Raw genomic sequence first — 17193 nt, 5'->3', positions numbered from 1 at the left:
GAATTATAGAAATTGATAAAAATTCAAATCTCAACAAAACCGAGACAATACCCTCCTCTGTCATGATCAACTGTAATTCTCAATTTACTTCTTCATAAATGATCGTGAAATCGACCGTATAAAACTTAGGTGGCAAATTTCACCTTATGAAATAAATATATTCCTCAAGTCTTAAGCTGCAAAAGCAATATCATAAATAATTTTAACACGCAAAATTCAACAAAAATCTGTCTCAAAACTTTTTGAGAATCTAATTAAACAAGAGCATGACCAAAATCACATCAGCTTGACTGATTTCTCAAAGATTATTTAGACGAAAAAACAAAAAGAAAACATTCAAAGTAAATTCATAAAAATTTAGAGAAGCATCTTTGTTTCAACTTGGACATTCTCCATTGCTTCAATGCTGCTGTCCACAACTTTCAGTTCTTAGGCTCAGGTTTTTCAAAGAGCTGCTTCTTCAGCCAGTCAAAAGGCTGCCAAGATAAAATGCAAAATCATTAATTAAACCAAGGTATTTCATAAAGAGAGTAAAAATAAATTTTAAAAACACTGATGCAGCTCAGCTACCATAAAATGGCTAAGCTCATTTGGATGGTCATTGATCATGGGTCAGTAACTAAACATGGAGATCACAAGATGCCTGATGGTTTCAGGAGGTAATTAGGAATCAGTTGCCCTCCTGAGCTTTCTTATCGAAGTTGCTTGTGTTCCAAAAGCTGCTAGTGCAAAGGAGATACAAAAGCAAGTGGAGGTATCTTATCGATTTGATGCTATAAAACAAGAGTCCCTGCTTAAAAATACAAAGTTTGGTTTGGTTGCAAACCAAACCGAAATAGTTTTGGCACAGTTTGAGTTTGGATTCAATACCAAAAATATTTCGGTTTGGATTTCATCTTCATCATTAGCCCGATAAATTGAACTGTGCTATACTATGGCAAATATGAGGAAGAGCATCTAATCCGGATCTTTCAAAAATAAAAAATAAAAGTAAAATACTGAACCTTAGGGAAATGCTCATTCCTATAGCAAGACGTTATTTCTGGGTTTTGTTGTGACAAGGACTAAAACCAGATTCAATCAAAGGTAAAACCTATAGAAGAATGTGAGGTCCCTGAAAGAACTTTGAAAATTCACAGGCTTGATTCATTTTAAAGGGAGGCTGATAAAAATGTTGGTATTGCTGGAAATCTCATTACAGAGTCTCTGAAGAAGGATAGCTTAGGAAGGCCAAATTCTACACAATGAGCCTTTGAACGAATCAAGAAGTCGATGATGAAGGCTAGTTTTTCAACTGCAAGAGTTTCACAAAATTGAATATTCTTGGATGTGGTGTATTACGTGTTGGGAATTCTATACTTCAACTTCTATATGGTCATTAACATCGATGATGGATTAGGAGAACATTCTGGCAGATATAACACGATGGATTTGGTCTCTTCTTTACCCAAAATGTATAAAAGGATGTGAATCGATTGACGAAATGTGTTCTTTAGAAGAAAAAAAAATCTTACACACCCAAAAATACTATTTATGGAAACAACATGGATTTAGTTGAAAGATAGTGACAGCGATCAAGGAATCTCCTCCATACCTGGATGAGCCAAACGGCGGTGGTGACAGCCGCGACGCCCCAGGTGGCGGCTGCGGCGATGTCGTCCGACTGAGGTCGAAGGCGCGGGCGCAGGAACTTGAAGAGGCCGGATCCCGTCGCCATCGTTGCTCCCAAATGTTCCGAGGTCGGCTTTCGTTGGACGTGGACCTGTGATCTTCGGAAGGAACGAGGAGAGCTGACGGCTTCCCGATCGGAGGCGGAGAAAGGGAATTAGGGATTATGACTGTGCGTGGGATTGATTTAAAAGCCCCGAATTCGGAAATAAACCCATGACATTATTGTAATATAATTTTACACCTTATGTTTAACTAAAATATTGAAAATTTATATTAAAATTATGTCAAATTAACATAAATGAAACTAGTACGATCGAAATATTATTTTGTTCTCTTTTATAAAAAAACAAAAGTCGAGTATTTTAACGTAAAAATAAATATTACTATTTCAATATGTAAAAAAAAAGTTGGTGATGAATATTTTTTATATTTTTAATAAATAAATTTGATTTTTTTAATAATCTAAGTTTTCTAAATTTACCTGTAAATCTAAAATACAAATACAACTTATGTACACTTAAGGATGGACCTTTAACATATTCATCTTTGAGATTTGGATTCACCTTTAACATTATATCCACAAAAATATTATTTATTTATTTATATAAAATATGAATTGCTTGAATATAGGTGTAATTAAATTGAACCAAACAATAAGAGACTCAAGCTTGGCTTGATTCATTTTTCTCTAAACTCGAGCTCAACTTGAGCTCGATTCGTAATGAAATTAAATAATTCACGAACAACTTAAACTTGATTCGAAAATAACTCATTTAAAAGTTAAACGAGCTTAATAGGAGCTCAACCTCAATAATATATATTTTCAAACTCAAAATCAGACTTGAGCTCGACTAGTTAACTTAATCGGACAAACTTAAATGAACTTTTTTTCAAATCAAAACTCAAATATCTCACGAGCGGGTTGACTCATTTGCACCCCTACGGCTAAGGTGGAGGAATCAAGATGACCAAAAGAGTTGAGCAAATCAAATGGACTAAGTGAGCTAAGTGAACTTGACAAAGGAAAACTTATGCTTTAGCCAAGCAAGTTGAATGTAGCAAGGTGGAAGGTGGCTATGATGGAAGATAGCTTAGGCTAGAACCAAGCAAATTGAACTGAGCAAGTATAATATTTCTATTCTCCATTACATGCATTATCCTTATCCTTACCAATCCAACACTAGAACATGAATGCCCTATTCAATGAATCAAACTAACCAACAATCATTTCTACTTTGCTCCTCTACTTATTCTCTACAAACAATCAATTTTCAAACAAACAGAACAGCAACAGTGAGTATCACAAGCAGCCCGATCGATCAAATACTCACGAAAACAGGTAAAAATAATCACTATAAGTTACAAGTGAATGTTAAAATTGTCTCCTGCACTATAATTCGGATCAAGAATCCTTCTTTACTCTCTTCTTGAGAGAAGAGTGATCCAGTAGCATCCACTGTTTGATATTGGTGTACACAGTGAGGATGACAAACTGAGAGAAGCAGAAAGACACAATCAAGGCCTCAAAGAGGAAAGGATATCTCTTTGGAGGCTCTAAACCTAAATAAACCAAATGTAGTGCCGCGGAAGAAATTAATCCTACTGTCAAAAGAGCTATTCGTTTTGTCGAAGACTTGTCTACCCTTCCGTGCTGCTTTCCATGAGGAGCATAGAATATAAGAGCAAATAGAGCAAGAACAGATCCATATTGCAGTGACAATTTATCGCGACACACGAGAGGGAACATTGATAATAGGGAACAATGTATCAACCACCCAAACAGTGTAGGCTCTTGGAGGGCTAAGAGGCTTGCAGGTAGAAGAGGTAGTAAAATTGACTTCTCGTGCACTGCCAAAAACCAAGATTGTATAGGTACCAAATCTCTAAAATTGATATAGCTTCCTTTTACTGGTAAAGAATGCGATAATAGCGAGGACGAGGTTTTTATAAACATACCTTGGTATGAGAACAGGTAAAATGAAAATGAGCTGTTCAGCAAACTATAGAGGAAACCTAGATCACTTGGAGACTTTAACTGCTGAACAAATGACGGGAAAAATGCCAAAATTGTTGCAATGGAACATATGAATCTCATTGTACTTATCGTGAATATCCTCTTCCACTTTATAAGCATTGAGGTGCTACACCAAAAATTGGCAACATAATCTTCAAACACTCCCCTCTCAAAAGGAGCTAATCTGTGTATCACCTGTTTAAATCAATGAGAACTTCAAATCATGGAATATAATGTAGGTCAAGATAAGAACAAAGAGTACCAAGAAACCAAGACTCAACAATGATGTAAAATGTTTTTCAATAGAAGCAATGTCAACATGAATATTTACCTCCATCACCGACTGAACAGAATGTATGTAAGGCCACCAAACAAGTGCAAAAATTCCAATAACCACAAATCCAAGTTTCAAGACTTCAAAGATTGGATTTTTACGTCTGAAGCATTTGCCGAGCAGATGGCTAAAGAATGCAGGTGCATAGTATAAACTCATCTGCAAGTCCAAGCATATTTACAATAATAAAATGCTAAGCAAAAAGCAAACTGAATCCTCCTTTGAATAATTAGTTTTTTCAAATCAGATTTTCTTAAATAGCAATTTTAATTGTATTGTGAGCCATCTAAATTAACTTCCTATCTGGGGCTAATTAGACGAATCAGTCAATTTTTTCTGCTGCTTTGGTTAGCATTCAATTTTGTGTGATGTTAATCATTCAGGAAATGGTTTTTATATCAATCAAGTCATTATATCATCAACCATCAATGATAGTATCGACATATAACATGCTAGAATCAATTTTGAAGACATGGCTTATCATATCCACATAAATAACTAATTAATAGTCAATGTGAGAAAATTTAGGAATCAAGGCTAGAGGCTTTTACCAGTGATTGTGTCTTTAAGCAAAGATTTATATCATTAGTTTGAAAGTCACTTATGCCCCATGTGGACCACTTTAGATAACACAAGGATTTGATTCTTGTCCGATCAAGAATTCAATGATCAAGATTGACTAAATAGATATTTTTATATCAATTGAAAGGTAAAACAGCAGCACTATCCACCAAACAGGACCATAGTTGATAAACTCTAGCATTAGATAAAAAAAATCTTTAAATAGAATTACATTTTGCATTACAAGGAAAACAGTACAAGAGGACTTAAGGAAATGTACTTGAAAAAGAGGACGTGAAAATAGATTGAGCACCCAGCATTAGTTGTTTAGTTTTATACTTAGCACAGACAAAAATTTCCATTATTGATTACCTACAACATTGTCATAGTGCTTAATAGTAGATTTCACAACGTAATAACATAAGAAAGAACAGATTCATGATAGAAGGAAAAGTGTCTGCTTTAGCAAAGTTAGCATCAGAAAGATACCTGTTTATGATTGATTGCAAGACAGAAGAGAATAGAAGCAGTAATTTCTTTTCGGGACAAAATAGCTGCTATGGCTCCCAGTGTTAAGCCAAGGCTGATGCAGTTGTACTGAAAAAAAAAAAAGAATTTGTGATACAATGGAAATGCTTTAGAATGGTTAATTCACAGTTCAATAGGGCTAATAAATAAAAATGCTATAAAACATACAATAGGGCTAAAGGTATAGTTGAAATAGATGGATAAGTTCACAATTCCACACTAATAACTTTGAGACAAATTTGTGACAAGAATTCAAAAGGAAAAATTTTGAAAATTATTCCTCCAAATATAATTACAATGAAAATGAATATTCTTCTGCTGTTTGATATTAATATTCTTAAGTGACTTCTAGACTAGAAACAGAGATATAGTTAATATTAGTTGCACTCTCTAATCAAGAATAAATCGAGAGATGACTACTCATGGTGTTTGCGATATATGAATAACTATAAGTTGAGTAGAAATAAAACAAGATCAACGAAGCTTGAGCTCCCATCAACAACTGAAAGATAAAAGTGATATTGCCCATAGCAGAGGCCAAGTCCAAAAATGATCCATCTAGCTAGTTCCAAATAAATGCTTTACTGAGCACAACACCAAGAACAGATTTCATTCGATTCCTACACTACTAGTTTATTGCCTTATACGCACAACTAAATAGCACTTAGTCAAGTAAGAAGGCACATCCTGTATGCATCCATGAAGCGTGAGTTAAAGTGAGCAAAAAATGTATCTGCTTAAAAGCTCAAATCTTTAGTCTTAGAACCTGAAAATGCCCATGATCAATGAGGATCAAGCAAGGATTCAGCAAGATCATCGCTAGAAACCACGGGGAAGACCATTCCTTCGCATCCCCGCCAACATTGCGCCGAAAATAAACCGATACAAAGTAGATGGCCGCCGGAAAGAGCACAAGCAAGTCCGAAGACAACACCGTCCACCGCATTGCCAGCTTCCTACACGCACCATCAAGTCGATTTGGGGGTCAAGAAGTCACAAAGCAGAAACAGTCGCGAGCAAAGAGGGTGGTCAAGAAAAATTACGATTGATGGGACTCGAACCCGCGGGAGGAAGAAAGGGCAAGGGATTCAGGGATGGAGGCGTTGATGAGGAAGGCGTGGGCGAGGCTCTGGTACGCGGTGAGCGGAGGGTAGTCGAGGCCCCAATAGGAGAGGTTGTTTGCGGCGGTGTTGCGGTACCACTCGGCGGTCGGCGTGTGGAGAGTGATCTCCATCCAGTGCCTCTGAGCCTCGTAGTCCCCGTACATGGGTGGCGTTCCTTGGCCGGAGTACGGGCCGAGCGACACCAGCAAGCGGATCAGCAGGGCGAAAAGCGCCACGGCTACGACCGTGGAGGGGGCGAGAACAGTCGTCGACCAATACAAGGACGAGACAACAACCCCATCGACGTCCGCCGGAGTATTCCTCGTCGATGCGGCCGCCGCCGCCGCCGATCCACGGGCCTTCGTCTTTCTAGCCATGGAGTGGATCTCGTCGAACAGAGCCGCACTCCTGTTCGAAGCGGTTTAATCCGAACCTATGGACCATGTTGTACACGGTTTGGTCCGGTTTATTTCTATCTAGTATGGATCGAGTCAACGAAGCATTAGTGGCAAATGGACTTCACCCCCTCACAACTTTGTTCTTTTACAAAATACCTCACAAAGCTTCAAAATTGTCAAAAGGCCCTATAATTTTTTTTTTTTTAGCAAAAGTCAAAAGAACGCCCCCATTTTAATTTTTATCAAAAGGGCACTCTACCACATGTACAATTACCCACCTACCCTTCACTATACTATTCCTATTATTATCTCTCTTTTATATTTTTTTACTTAAATCTTAAATAGTAGCAGTTATAATTTTTTAACTACTACATCTCGATCTTGCTCATCTAACATTCATGTTGTAGCAGTTACAAAATCGTAACTATTATATATAATATATGTAACAATTATAATTTCGTATATAAACTGAATAAGAACTCAGATAATTAAAAATACAAGAATATGGATATAGTTTCAACGATTTACATGATAAACATATTAATATACATAAACAATAATAAAGAACTTGATTGGAGAGTCACTGTCCTTGTACTACAGCGTCATTTGCTTAATACCTATGAAAGAAGATGAAACAGAAGCATAAGGATAGTCTTCCAAAAGAATTAAGGTGACGACACCGTAAAACCTTCGTCAATGAGGAACGAAGGCAAAATATCAAGAAACCCTAAACCTTAAGGACCAATCTTATATATAAAAAATTTGATCCATTATCAACTCATAGATAATAACAAATCGGACTAATGAGTTCTACATATTTAATCTTAGTTAGATCACTTAAATAGGTTTGATTCACATATATAAATTATAATTAAACTCAAACTTTGAAAAATATTTTTGAGCTAATTATCCATGCGAATAAGCCCGCGAACCTAACGTACTTAATGCGACAATATTAATAATAATACTACAAAGATTATTCGATGGAGAATGAAACATCCATGCCTTGCCTAAACATAATGCTAAATTGCACCATTGAATTAGAAACTCCAAAGAGATAAACAAATGAATGAATCAAGCACCCACTTAGTGAGGTTTGGATCAATCAACATCATTATCAAGTACATGCCTACCTCCCATTCATGGTTGCTAATCTTCATGCTCATCTCCACTACCACATTCCCCTCTTTATGGTTTTTTTGCTAATTTTTTATTTTTGTTTATGTTTTTGGTCTTATGTTTTGTTTTTGTTTTGGTGCATAAATAAAGTAGAGAGAATCATGTTTGGCATTGCTTTGATGTCCTCTCAACTTTGGAATATGTATTATTGCATGACTTTTTAAAATCACAAGTCAACTTTGGATTTTGTATATTGCAAAATTCCTAAAATAATTTTGTTTGTTTTTGAATATTACAACATTTAAAGTTATTCTCCACTACATTAAACACTTTGGATGTATTAATGTGTTGCTATTTTGCTAGATTAATTAATGTGTAGAATTTTAAAAATAAATAATATTGAAAAATAAATAAATATAATTCTAAAACTTGGAGGGCCTTTTGGAAATTAGAGAAAGATAGAGAGAATGTTCATACTCACTCGCTTCGCACGTGTTGGCGCTTGGGTGGTCCTGGAAGCTGGAGGCTATAAATAATCGCCGGCTCGCCGAGGTCGAAGTCGTCATCGCCGATCGCTTCCTTGGGTTCTCCTCCTTCTCGGCCCCGGCGGAAGATGGCGAAGATACACCCCAACGCATCCCCGGCGTCGAATGTGGTCGCGGAGTCGCCTGGGGCCGAGCCCCACTGCGGCGGCGACGGGCGGGCGGCGGTGGAGCTGACGGTGTGGCGGAAGTCGCTCCTCTTCAACGGGAACGGATTCACGGTCTTCGACTCGGAGGGGAACTTGGTGTTCCGAGTCGATAACTACGCCGTGGGGAGTAGGAATGAGATCCTTCTCATGGACGCCGATGGGAAGCCGCTCCACACGATCCGGAGAAAGGTAAGGCAAAGGACCAATCTGTGTTGAATCCCTAAAACTGTGGTTTTCGTTCTGGCGAATCTCGAAAAATTGGCTTCGTAGTTGGTTTGATTTACCATGGATCATTTGATGCTTACCCTAAATTGTTTGTAGCTACCAGTTTTCAGTTCTTGATAGAAAGAAAAACCCCTTTCTCTAACTTTCTTGAATCCAGCAGCCTACTGTTTTCATTCAAGATTTAGATAATTAGATCTTTGCAAGCAAAATTGAACAAAATTTTAGAACAAAGACATTCTTGTGGAATTCTTGTTGCGCGCATTAGAACAAAGATTGATTAGTTATTCATCTGGTCAAATACTCTTGAGCACCATTGGTAGAATTCGATAGGAGATTGACTTACTGTGGATCAAATGCTCTATGTATCTATTTCTCTGGATATGTTTTTCTAAGGAAAAGTTATAAGAAGGGAACGAAGAAATGCTAGGGCTGAAAGCATGCTCACCGAGTGTTTGTTGATATGCTAAATTCTGTTCTTAGAGACAGAACTAGCATGAAGGGGGCCTTGATGTGATTTCACTTTTGAACATTGCAGAAGCTCAGTTTAGGTGACCAGTGGCTCATTTACAATGCCGAAGAGACCATCAACCCCCAGTTTACTGTCAAGAAGAATCGCGCTCGGCTCCTGCACTCCAAGGCACTGGCGCATGTGACTCCTTGTGCTTCAGGCTCCAACTCTCGCCTTGCCTACAACGTCGAAGGCACTTACACACGACGGAGCTGTGCTTTCTTCGACGATAAGCGGCGGCAATTGGCAGAGATCAAGAGGAAGGAGACTGCCCAGGGGGTTGCCCTTGGCCTTGATGTCTTCTGGCTAATCATAGAGCCAGGGCTGGATGCATCCTTTGCCATGGCGATGGTGATACTCCTTGAGCAGATGTTTGGACCGCAGCGGTCGCTCTTTTAGTTATTCGTTGCAGAAGTTGAATTTGTAAGATCTCTAGGCTTTATTTTGGCATCCATCTCATTTGGAGTTACAAGCAAGAAATACATAAGGAGAACAAATATCAGTTGCAAATTACCTAATGAGATGAGATGATAAGAAAGAAGAACTCAAGAATGTAGTCTGAATTCAAAGGAAAAAGAATGCAGATCTGCTTGGAATCTCTATGTAAACAATAGCCTGTAATGTAATCTACACATTTGTTTTGTTCCAAAGATTACTTGTTGCTAAAAAGATGTCAAGAAGAGAATGATTCAGTTCTTCTTCTTCTGGAAAAAGGTTCCCCTGAAATTTTCTGTAGTACCTTGTGGAGGACTGCGTAATGCTTGTTAATTTTGACTATCACCTTCTCAGCAGCTGCATCGACATGGTCTTCATACTTCTCATAGAGGACAGGAACAGTATACACAAGCATAACAGCTGCCCCAATTCAAGATCCAACATATATAGTTAAAATATGAATCATAAAATTGTGAAATATAGAACAGAAGAAACTGACCGATGTATACGAACGTCAAGAAACTGAACCAGTTACCCACTATTGATGCGATCCACAGACCTCCAATCACCTACGAAACACCTTTTGTCGATGAAAATTTTTGAAGAAAGTCGCGAAGAAGAAGAGAGAACATACCTTCAAGAAATTCTTCAAGTCCCCCGAAGCAACATATAGAAAAGTTGCAAATGCTTGATTCATTTCATGTCTTACCACATGAGCTATCCTTAAGAATGCATCCTCAGGTATATTAATTTCAGGAAATTTTGGTGGAGACCTGAACACCATGAACAAATGCAGAGTACTCTTATCCTACTACATTCATAGTCTAATCAGATTGCTGTTCCAAGAGAACATATTTTGGATCAATTACCTATTGACAAAAGATGCTGAACTAGACCAAAGGAAACATACAGCCAATGTAAGTATAAGAGAGTGGCAGATAAAAGGCAATAGATGATATCCGATCCATTCGAAAAGAAGCCATATGACAGTAACTCCAATAAGTATGCTTCCAGACAATTGCTTGTTCCTCCATAGAATCAAATCAGCAGCTGAAAGAAAAACAAAGTCATAAATCAGGATATATTAATTCACTGAACTAGTGTATGTGATTGATGGAAAATTTAGGCAAACAAGAGACTAAGTTAATACTAGCTCGGTTAAGTCTCCGAGCAAGAACATCGATAACTTCATCTGCCAAGGCGACAACTATTGCTTCAAAACAAAATCTTAGGCAGTCAAAATTCTACCTTGAAATGACTAAAAGACCAAGAAGCTCCATGTTTAGTCAGTGATTATCCACACACACCACACCAAGACTATATTGTTCATGTTCTTTTCATCAGTGAAAGATTGCATATATTGTTCATGTTTCATTAATCCACAATAACATTATTTGTTTTACTCTAGCAATTGCACAAGAAGTGAATATGAAATATATTAATTCACTGAACTAGTGTATGTGATTGATGGAAAATTTAGGCCACACTGATACCTACTAGCAAACAAGAGACTAAGTTAATACTAGCTCGGCTAAGTCTCCGAGCAAGAACATCGATAACTTCATCTGCCAAGGCGACAACTATTGTATTTGTGAAACGCTTGTTTCAAAACAAAAACTTAGACAGTCAAAATTCTACCTTGAAATGACTAAAAGACCAAGAAGCTCCATGTTTAGTCAGTGATTATCCACACACACCACACCAAGACTATATTGTTCATGTTCTTTCCATCAGTGAAAGATTGCATAGATTGTTCATGTTTCATTAATCCACAATAACATTATTTGTTTTACTCTAGCAATTGCACAAGAAGTGAATAAGAAAATTCAATTCCAGGGATAAAACTGATACTGTAAATAAATGTTGTGATGGCAATATAATAGATACATACACTTTCCTCCTCCGAGTAAGGCATGGATTGGTTCCTTCCTCCCAAATAAATGCTTCTTCTTCCGTGAATTGTGAGAAGAAGGCTTCTCATTGTCCGAATCTGAAGAAGATGACGAACCCCTGAACTCACGGATCATCTCATTGATCTGTTCAATGTGCTCCACCATTTTTGACATCATCATGCACAACTCTGCAAAAATGGAAATCCAATCCAAAGTAAAGAGTTGATCCATCAATCAAAAAATCCAACTCTAGAACGCAATAAAAAGAACGGATCATTACAAAATCGTCCCGGAATCAAACAGATTCTGTTTGTGGCAGAAGGAAGAGTGAAACTTGATTGATTTGGAAATAGCCCTATGCGAAAAGAACTGCTGATTCGTGCTACCATGATCGGGAAAACATCAGGCGACATTTTCCGATCATCTAAAAAGTTTTCGAAACAGCAAACATCCACAATGCGATTGAAATCGAGGAAGACTTCGATCGAAGAATACATACCTAGATGCGAAGGATGATTCCAAAGAGAGTCTCTGCTCTTCGGCAATGGATTCTCACCGCCCCTTTCTCGGTTTCCTCTCTCTCCTCGCCCGCCCGCTCCTTCTCTCCGGCTTCTCGATTAAACTGGAACCAATGTTTAATCGAATTTATATACATTTCATTTTTACCCTTCTGAATTTACCATTTTCTAAATGGCCCCAATGTGGTTGTAAAGCACAAAGAGATTTAACAGAAAATTAAAAGTTCTTTATTTTCATTATCGTCAATGCGAAGGGTGGTTCAAAAATCAATTTGACATATTTAATTAAAACTTAGTCGAAATTAATTAAAGACGACCTTGATTAAAATCAAACTAAAAGTAAATGGCTATCAAAAATTTAAAAAAATATATAAAAAATATTAAAAGCTTTAAATTTAAATTATAGTTTAAATAAATTAAGTCAAAATTTTTAAATTTAGATTACGATTTTAATTTAATTATTTTTAAATTTTATCAAGTCCAATTAGTTCATTAAATTTTTTACTTTAATTTAAATTTTAAAGAAAAAAATTTTCTTACTCTGTGGATAAATCCAAGTTTGTTACAAGTTACATTAACGCCCTGTGTGGACACAGATCGGTCGGTCCACTTAAATCTGGATTCAAATCTCAATTAAATTATTTAACGAAATAGGTCAATTCGAACTCAATCCATATTGACGGCTCTAACTATGTAGTTGTAAAGCACAAAGAGATTTAAGATTAAATTAAAAGAACGTTCTTTATTTTTATTATCATAAAAAAATGTTCTATTTTGAAAAAAAAACAAAGAATACTCTATATCAAAAATACCCCTATTACAAGGTCAAAATCTGTTAAAAATACTGAATAATTATAGTCAAAACTACTCTAATTTAATTAAAATATCTAACTTAGTCGAAACTAATTAAAGACTATTAGAGAAATTTTGATTAAAATTAAAAGATATAGAATAAGAGTATTTTTAAGATGATGTATCTTTTATTTGATAATAAAAATAAAGGTAGCTAAAAAGTGGAAGGAGAGCACGCAGCCATCTGTTCTTCCTTTAATGTCGTGCGGTCGCCACGTGTGGGCCTCTCTCATCTTCTTCCTCTCACCCAACCTTTTGAATAAATTCAAGCATTCGATTCCAAGACCAGGAAATTTACCAACGTAAAGTCAAATGATGAACACTCTTCCACGTGCATGCATGCATGCATGCAGCAGATATCACAAACCCTAATCCTCTATTTAGCTTAATTAAAGCAAATCCCTGTAAAGCTATTATATCAGTAACTGATCAGCTGACAAAGTCGATATCGATTAGCTTTCTGCATGCTTTACACCTGTTTTAGGGTTTCGTGGTGTTGCAGGGAAGGGTCCCCACTGGGGTCGATTAGGGTTCCTGATAACTTTTTTGTTTTTCAACTTTATATACGTATGCATTTCTGTAGGAGAAGAAACAAATTAAAAAAACAAGATTAAAAACAAAAACTGTGCAAGTTTCGAAACCCTGTGCACCTTGAAATCTGTAAACCTATAGCAAGCAGGCAGGCTTTAGGGTCAAAGTCAGCATTGGAATTAGGAAGGGAAAGAAAAAATTTTAGTTTTGTTACTGAGTTCAGTTCAGTTTCAGTTCCTTGTTTATAATTCTTTTCTTCCCCTGTTCATCTCTCTCTCTTTTTAAAAGTATAAAAAAAAATAATCTCAATTAATCGTATTGACTCAATCTCTGTAATTCGATCTTACCACTGGGATAAATCACGCAGCGGCCAACCCAGATACCCAGCATCCTTTGATTGCGATTTTTATTTGAAAAAAAATTCTACAAATACGTCGTAATTAGAAATTGAATCAAGTTCATGGCTCGGGAAAAAAAAGTTTTACAGAGAACTTTAGAAAGCTAAGATCAAAGTTTAAAGTGATTTTTTAGTTGTTTTTTTTTTGAGAGAGAGAGAAGAAAAAAAAGATCAAAATCTTGCTCCATTGAGATCTATAAGAAGATTTGCCTGTCACTCACTTTGCTCCTCATTGATCGTCGCCATGGAGTCCCTGCTTGGTTTCTCCCTCTGTTCTTTCCTCCTCGCTGCCGGAGCGCTTCGTGTTCATGGAGGCGTCGCCGATGGCGGATGGTCCACTGCTCATGCTACCTTCTACGGCGGCAGCGACGCCGCCGGAACGATGGGTAATTGATTCATCGCACAATCTTCCGCAAAGTTCGATTTTGATTTGAGTTTTGTCGATCGTGGAATTCACAGGAGGAGCTTGTGGGTACGGGAATCTCTACAGCCAGGGCTACGGCACCGACACGGCGGCGCTGAGCACTGCCCTGTTCTCTGGCGGGCGGAGCTGCGGCGCCTGCTTCGAGATCAGGTGCGCAGGCGGAGGGTGCCTCCAGGGCGGTGCCTCTGTCTTCGTCACCGCCACCAACTTCTGCCCGCCCAACTACGCCCTCGCCGCCGCCGACGGCGGGTGGTGCAACCCGCCGCGGCAGCATTTCGACCTTTCTCAGCCGGCCTTCCAGCGAATCGCCGAGTACAAAGCCGGCATCGTCCCTGTTCAATTCAGAAGGTGATCAAAGATTCATAAACACGATTGCAATTCGATCAAAAATGTTCAATTTTTTTTCATTATTTCCAATTTCGTCAGAGTGTCGTGTGTGAGGAAAGGGGGGATGAGGTTCACGATCAACGGCCACTCCTACTTCAACCTGGTGCTGATCACCAACGTCGGCGGCGCCGGCGACGTGGCGTCGGTGTCGGTGAAGGGGTCGAGGACCGGGTGGCAGGCGATGAGCCGCAACTGGGGACAAAACTGGCAGAGCAACAGCTACCTCGACGGCCAGTCTCTGTCGTTCAAGGTCACCACCAGCGACGGCCACAGCGTCACCTCCGCCGGAGTCGCACCGCCCGGATGGAGCTTCGGCCAGACTTTCGCCGGCGTCCAGTTCTGAACAACTCAAAACTCACAAATCACAGCAGAATTTTAATTACGTATACCGTCGAGGCATGCAGAAGCTGGGCTCTGTTTTGAAATGGCCCTGACGAGTTCTTCCATGCCTTCACTTCATCTTTCGATTTGCTTTAATTTTGTTTCATGTCATCTCCAAGACTGTAATGCCGATCGATCAAGTTAATTATGTTCTGATGAACTAGAGATACATATCTTTTTGGAGAATAAATTTATTTATACTTCAACATTCTCCATGAATCATCATCCTCTATTTCACTGTCAGCACCCACTGAATCCGTTCAAATCAATTTTGCTCTCAGTTATTGCACCTCCTTCATCATCTTCATCGACATTGAGGTCGAGTTTTTCTGTGTCAGCTTCTTCAGGGTTTGCAAAGCCATGGGCTAAGAAAGATGTCATTTTGGTGTCTCCCAAAATAGAAGAAGAACATGGCTGTTCCTTTTGTAAGGCTTCAGATGATGTAAGGAAACTACTGTTCGAGCTGGGAAGATCTTCAGAGAGTTGGTTCTGCTTCCCTAGTGCCTCTTGAGCCTTCTCCAGCACAGACTGCAAGTACTTCCCCTGCGCCTCGATTCGGAGTTGTAAATGCCTCTGAACCTTTTACAAGTTTCAGTTTGCAAGATGTGCCATGATCAAGTTGTTTTTCACTGCCTTAAATGATAAATTCCAAATGATTTACCTACCTCCAGTTGTTCTTGTAGCTGTCTCTGCACTTCAATTTGCATTCGAAGTGCTTCAGTTATCTGAATAGGCCTGAAAATTGACAGTGTGTTAGTTGAAGAAGATGCATCCATTTTGATCGTTGTAGTACTTGATTTTCGATGTTTCCTTACCTATTCGGTTGTCGAATGATACCGGTTTCGCTCGGTCTCTCTGCTGCAACATTGAGTCTCAGTTTGCACTCTCTTATTGGGACAGTTTGGTTGCAAATTGGGATGCTGCTCTTACCACTCTTACTGCCTCCTCCAGTGTGTTCCTGAGCTTTGCTGAGCCTGCACTTCTACAATCCAACAAGAGAAACACCAACCATGCTTTGAACAAGGAATCGAATCGACAAAAAGGAAGAAGAACAAACAAATAAACAATGAAGTTAGTCAGGACCTGAAGATGGCTTTTCAGGTGATACAATGTCAGTCCAGGAATTCCCATGAGTCTCATGATTGTTTTCGGTGTAGCTTCTGCAAGATGATGCTTGAAAAACAACAATCAGATCTCAGGGCAAGAAGATAACACAGTTGATGCTTTGGTTTTTTGTTGAACGTATGTATACTTACTGTCTGCTCCACCAAGTTGATTAACTGCTTCTATGAACCTATCATGGAGCTCAGGTGTCCACTTCAGCCTCGGTTTTGCGTCGGTCGACAAGAACAATCCTGACTCATCAGGAATGCTTCCTCCTTGAAGCATGTTGTTGTAGCCTTGGTGATGCTACATCTGAAATAGTAAGGCCATCAAACAAAAAGGCAAACATTTCTTTGCTTTTTTTTCCTTCTCTTTTCTTACCTTATGTGTATCGCATCCTCAATCTAGGTCGAATTATGCGTGTTGGATCGATGAGTAGTCGAAACTGATAGCTTCAGGACATGTCTATATAAGCTCAATTGCTTCTCTTGCTGGTGAGAGCTGGGCACAGAGCTCACTTTATAAGGCAAATTGCAAATGCAAATGAGAATTTGGAATCATTTGAATAAACCACCCACCTGTAAGAAGTCGATCCGATCTTCAGAGCAACTCGAAAAGAGATCTAGTCCTTGCTTTTTGGTTCTTAAGGACTTAAGTCGGCACTATATATATTCTTCAGAGGCAATTTTTTTTTGTAGCTAACAACTTTAACTAGTTGTATGTGCAGAAGAATAGATCCTTAAATATCTATTCTTTGGCTAAAGACCTATAAAAGAAATCGAAGAACCATATACTTGTAAAGAGAATTTTGAGACTCAATGCCATCTTTCCAGGTTACTGCTGAATTCTAAGAAGCTGAACATCGAACTTGTTTTGCTCAGATTATTTGATTAAGCAGCAAGCTTGAAGGTTCTCTTTGACTGGTTAACAGAAGCAGAATCAGATACATTCTTTATATAAAATAACTTAAGGAATATGAAATGAGCATGAGATTCCCTTTTCTCTTCTGGCTACATATATTCGGGCATTCGATCATTGTCGACAGTGGAAAGGAGATGAGAAGTTATCTATTTCCTCGAAGCCAATTGTCGAAATCTGTGAGATCCAACACAAGAAATAA

The 17193-nt window shown here is 38.3% G+C and overlaps 5 protein-coding genes and 1 long non-coding RNA gene across 7 annotated transcripts; 2 read left to right on the top strand and 4 right to left on the bottom strand.

Moving 5' to 3' along the window:
* Window positions 1-171: 171 nt before the first annotated feature.
* On the bottom strand, window positions 172-1829 carry LOC141822442 (uncharacterized). Its single transcript, XR_012601258.1, has 2 exons — window positions 1595-1829; window positions 172-476 (listed from the first exon to the last, which is right to left on the bottom strand). It is a non-coding gene; the product is annotated as an uncharacterized LOC141822442 (long non-coding RNA).
* Window positions 1830-2980: 1151 nt separating this feature from the next.
* Window positions 2981-6632, bottom strand: LOC141822004 (putative dolichyl pyrophosphate Man9GlcNAc2 alpha-1,3-glucosyltransferase). Its single transcript, XM_074709413.1, has 6 exons — window positions 6152-6632; window positions 5875-6064; window positions 5070-5177; window positions 4017-4178; window positions 3628-3880; window positions 2981-3519 (listed from the first exon to the last, which is right to left on the bottom strand). Exons 1-6 carry the CDS (start codon window positions 6586-6588, stop codon window positions 3074-3076), a joined length of 1596 nt encoding a protein of 531 aa, XP_074565514.1. The 5' UTR covers window positions 6589-6632; the 3' UTR covers window positions 2981-3073.
* A 1677-nt stretch (window positions 6633-8309) lies between these two features.
* Window positions 8310-9821, top strand: LOC141818308 (protein LURP-one-related 8-like). Its single transcript, XM_074705833.1, has 2 exons — window positions 8310-8608; window positions 9180-9821. The coding sequence occupies exons 1-2, from the start codon at window positions 8342-8344 to the stop codon at window positions 9549-9551; spliced, it is 639 nt and encodes a 212-aa protein (XP_074561934.1). The 5' UTR covers window positions 8310-8341; the 3' UTR covers window positions 9552-9821.
* Window positions 9822-9825: 4 nt separating this feature from the next.
* On the bottom strand, window positions 9826-11659 carry LOC141821496 (reticulon-like protein B5). Its single transcript, XM_074708912.1, has 5 exons — window positions 11479-11659; window positions 10457-10637; window positions 10222-10360; window positions 10087-10156; window positions 9826-10007 (listed from the first exon to the last, which is right to left on the bottom strand). The coding sequence occupies exons 1-5, from the start codon at window positions 11657-11659 to the stop codon at window positions 9826-9828; spliced, it is 753 nt and encodes a 250-aa protein (XP_074565013.1).
* A 2362-nt stretch (window positions 11660-14021) lies between these two features.
* LOC141818297 (expansin-A1-like) lies at window positions 14022-15010 on the top strand. Its single transcript, XM_074705821.1, has 3 exons — window positions 14022-14163; window positions 14237-14549; window positions 14628-15010. Exons 1-3 carry the CDS (start codon window positions 14022-14024, stop codon window positions 14929-14931), a joined length of 759 nt encoding a protein of 252 aa, XP_074561922.1. The 3' UTR covers window positions 14932-15010.
* Window positions 15011-15202: 192 nt separating this feature from the next.
* Window positions 15203-16381, bottom strand: LOC141818283 (myb-related protein 2-like). 2 transcript variants are annotated; one of them, XM_074705806.1, is made up of 5 exons: window positions 16226-16381; window positions 16053-16129; window positions 15785-15951; window positions 15635-15704; window positions 15203-15548 (listed from the first exon to the last, which is right to left on the bottom strand). In XM_074705806.1, exons 1-5 carry the CDS (start codon window positions 16356-16358, stop codon window positions 15210-15212), a joined length of 786 nt encoding a protein of 261 aa, XP_074561907.1. In that variant the 5' UTR covers window positions 16359-16381; the 3' UTR covers window positions 15203-15209. The 2 variants fall into 2 exon arrangements, with proteins under 2 accessions (XP_074561907.1, XP_074561911.1); XM_074705810.1 differs by having other exon boundaries at window positions 15203-15542.
* Between the last annotated feature and the right edge of the window lie 812 nt (window positions 16382-17193).

This window comes from Curcuma longa, chromosome 2 (assembly GCF_044706935.1).
Source record: "Curcuma longa cultivar G26 ecotype Majalengka, Jawa Barat chromosome 2, ITB_CL_G26_1.1, whole genome shotgun sequence".
In the NCBI taxonomy this organism is placed as follows: domain Eukaryota; kingdom Viridiplantae; phylum Streptophyta; class Magnoliopsida; order Zingiberales; family Zingiberaceae; genus Curcuma; species Curcuma longa.
Note: the sequence above shows the minus strand (reverse complement) of the source record. Positions and strands in the feature narration are given on the sequence as shown.

Coding starts and splice junctions, on each gene's coding strand:
- LOC141822004 (XM_074709413.1), bottom strand. CDS start 6,588: ATGGCTAGAAAGACGAAGGCCCGTGGATCGGCGGCGGCGGCGGCCGCA. Junction 3,881..4,016: donor CTGTTCAGTCGGTGATGGAG/GTAAATATTCAT, acceptor TGATTTAAACAG/GTGATACACAGATTAGCTCC. Junction 3,520..3,627: donor TTACCTGTTCTCATACCAAG/GTATGTTTATAA, acceptor GGTTTTTGGCAG/TGCACGAGAAGTCAATTTTA.
- LOC141818308 (XM_074705833.1), top strand. CDS start 8,342: ATGGCGAAGATACACCCCAACGCATCCCCGGCGTCGAATGTGGTCGCG. Junction 8,609..9,179: donor TCCACACGATCCGGAGAAAG/GTAAGGCAAAGG, acceptor TGAACATTGCAG/AAGCTCAGTTTAGGTGACCA.
- LOC141821496 (XM_074708912.1), bottom strand. CDS start 11,659: ATGATGATGTCAAAAATGGTGGAGCACATTGAACAGATCAATGAGATG. Junction 10,638..11,478: donor CTTACTCGGAGGAGGAAAGT/GTATGTATCTAT, acceptor TTTTTCTTTCAG/CTGCTGATTTGATTCTATGG. Junction 10,361..10,456: donor TCAGCATCTTTTGTCAATAG/GTAATTGATCCA, acceptor CATGGTGTTCAG/GTCTCCACCAAAATTTCCTG.
- LOC141818297 (XM_074705821.1), top strand. CDS start 14,022: ATGGAGTCCCTGCTTGGTTTCTCCCTCTGTTCTTTCCTCCTCGCTGCC. Junction 14,164..14,236: donor CGACGCCGCCGGAACGATGG/GTAATTGATTCA, acceptor TGGAATTCACAG/GAGGAGCTTGTGGGTACGGG. Junction 14,550..14,627: donor GTCCCTGTTCAATTCAGAAG/GTGATCAAAGAT, acceptor CAATTTCGTCAG/AGTGTCGTGTGTGAGGAAAG.
- LOC141818283 (XM_074705806.1), bottom strand. CDS start 16,358: ATGCTTCAAGGAGGAAGCATTCCTGATGAGTCAGGATTGTTCTTGTCG. Junction 16,130..16,225: donor TCAACTTGGTGGAGCAGACA/GTAAGTATACAT, acceptor ATCATCTTGCAG/AAGCTACACCGAAAACAATC. Junction 15,952..16,052: donor ACCTGAAAAGCCATCTTCAG/GTCCTGACTAAC, acceptor GTTGGATTGTAG/AAGTGCAGGCTCAGCAAAGC.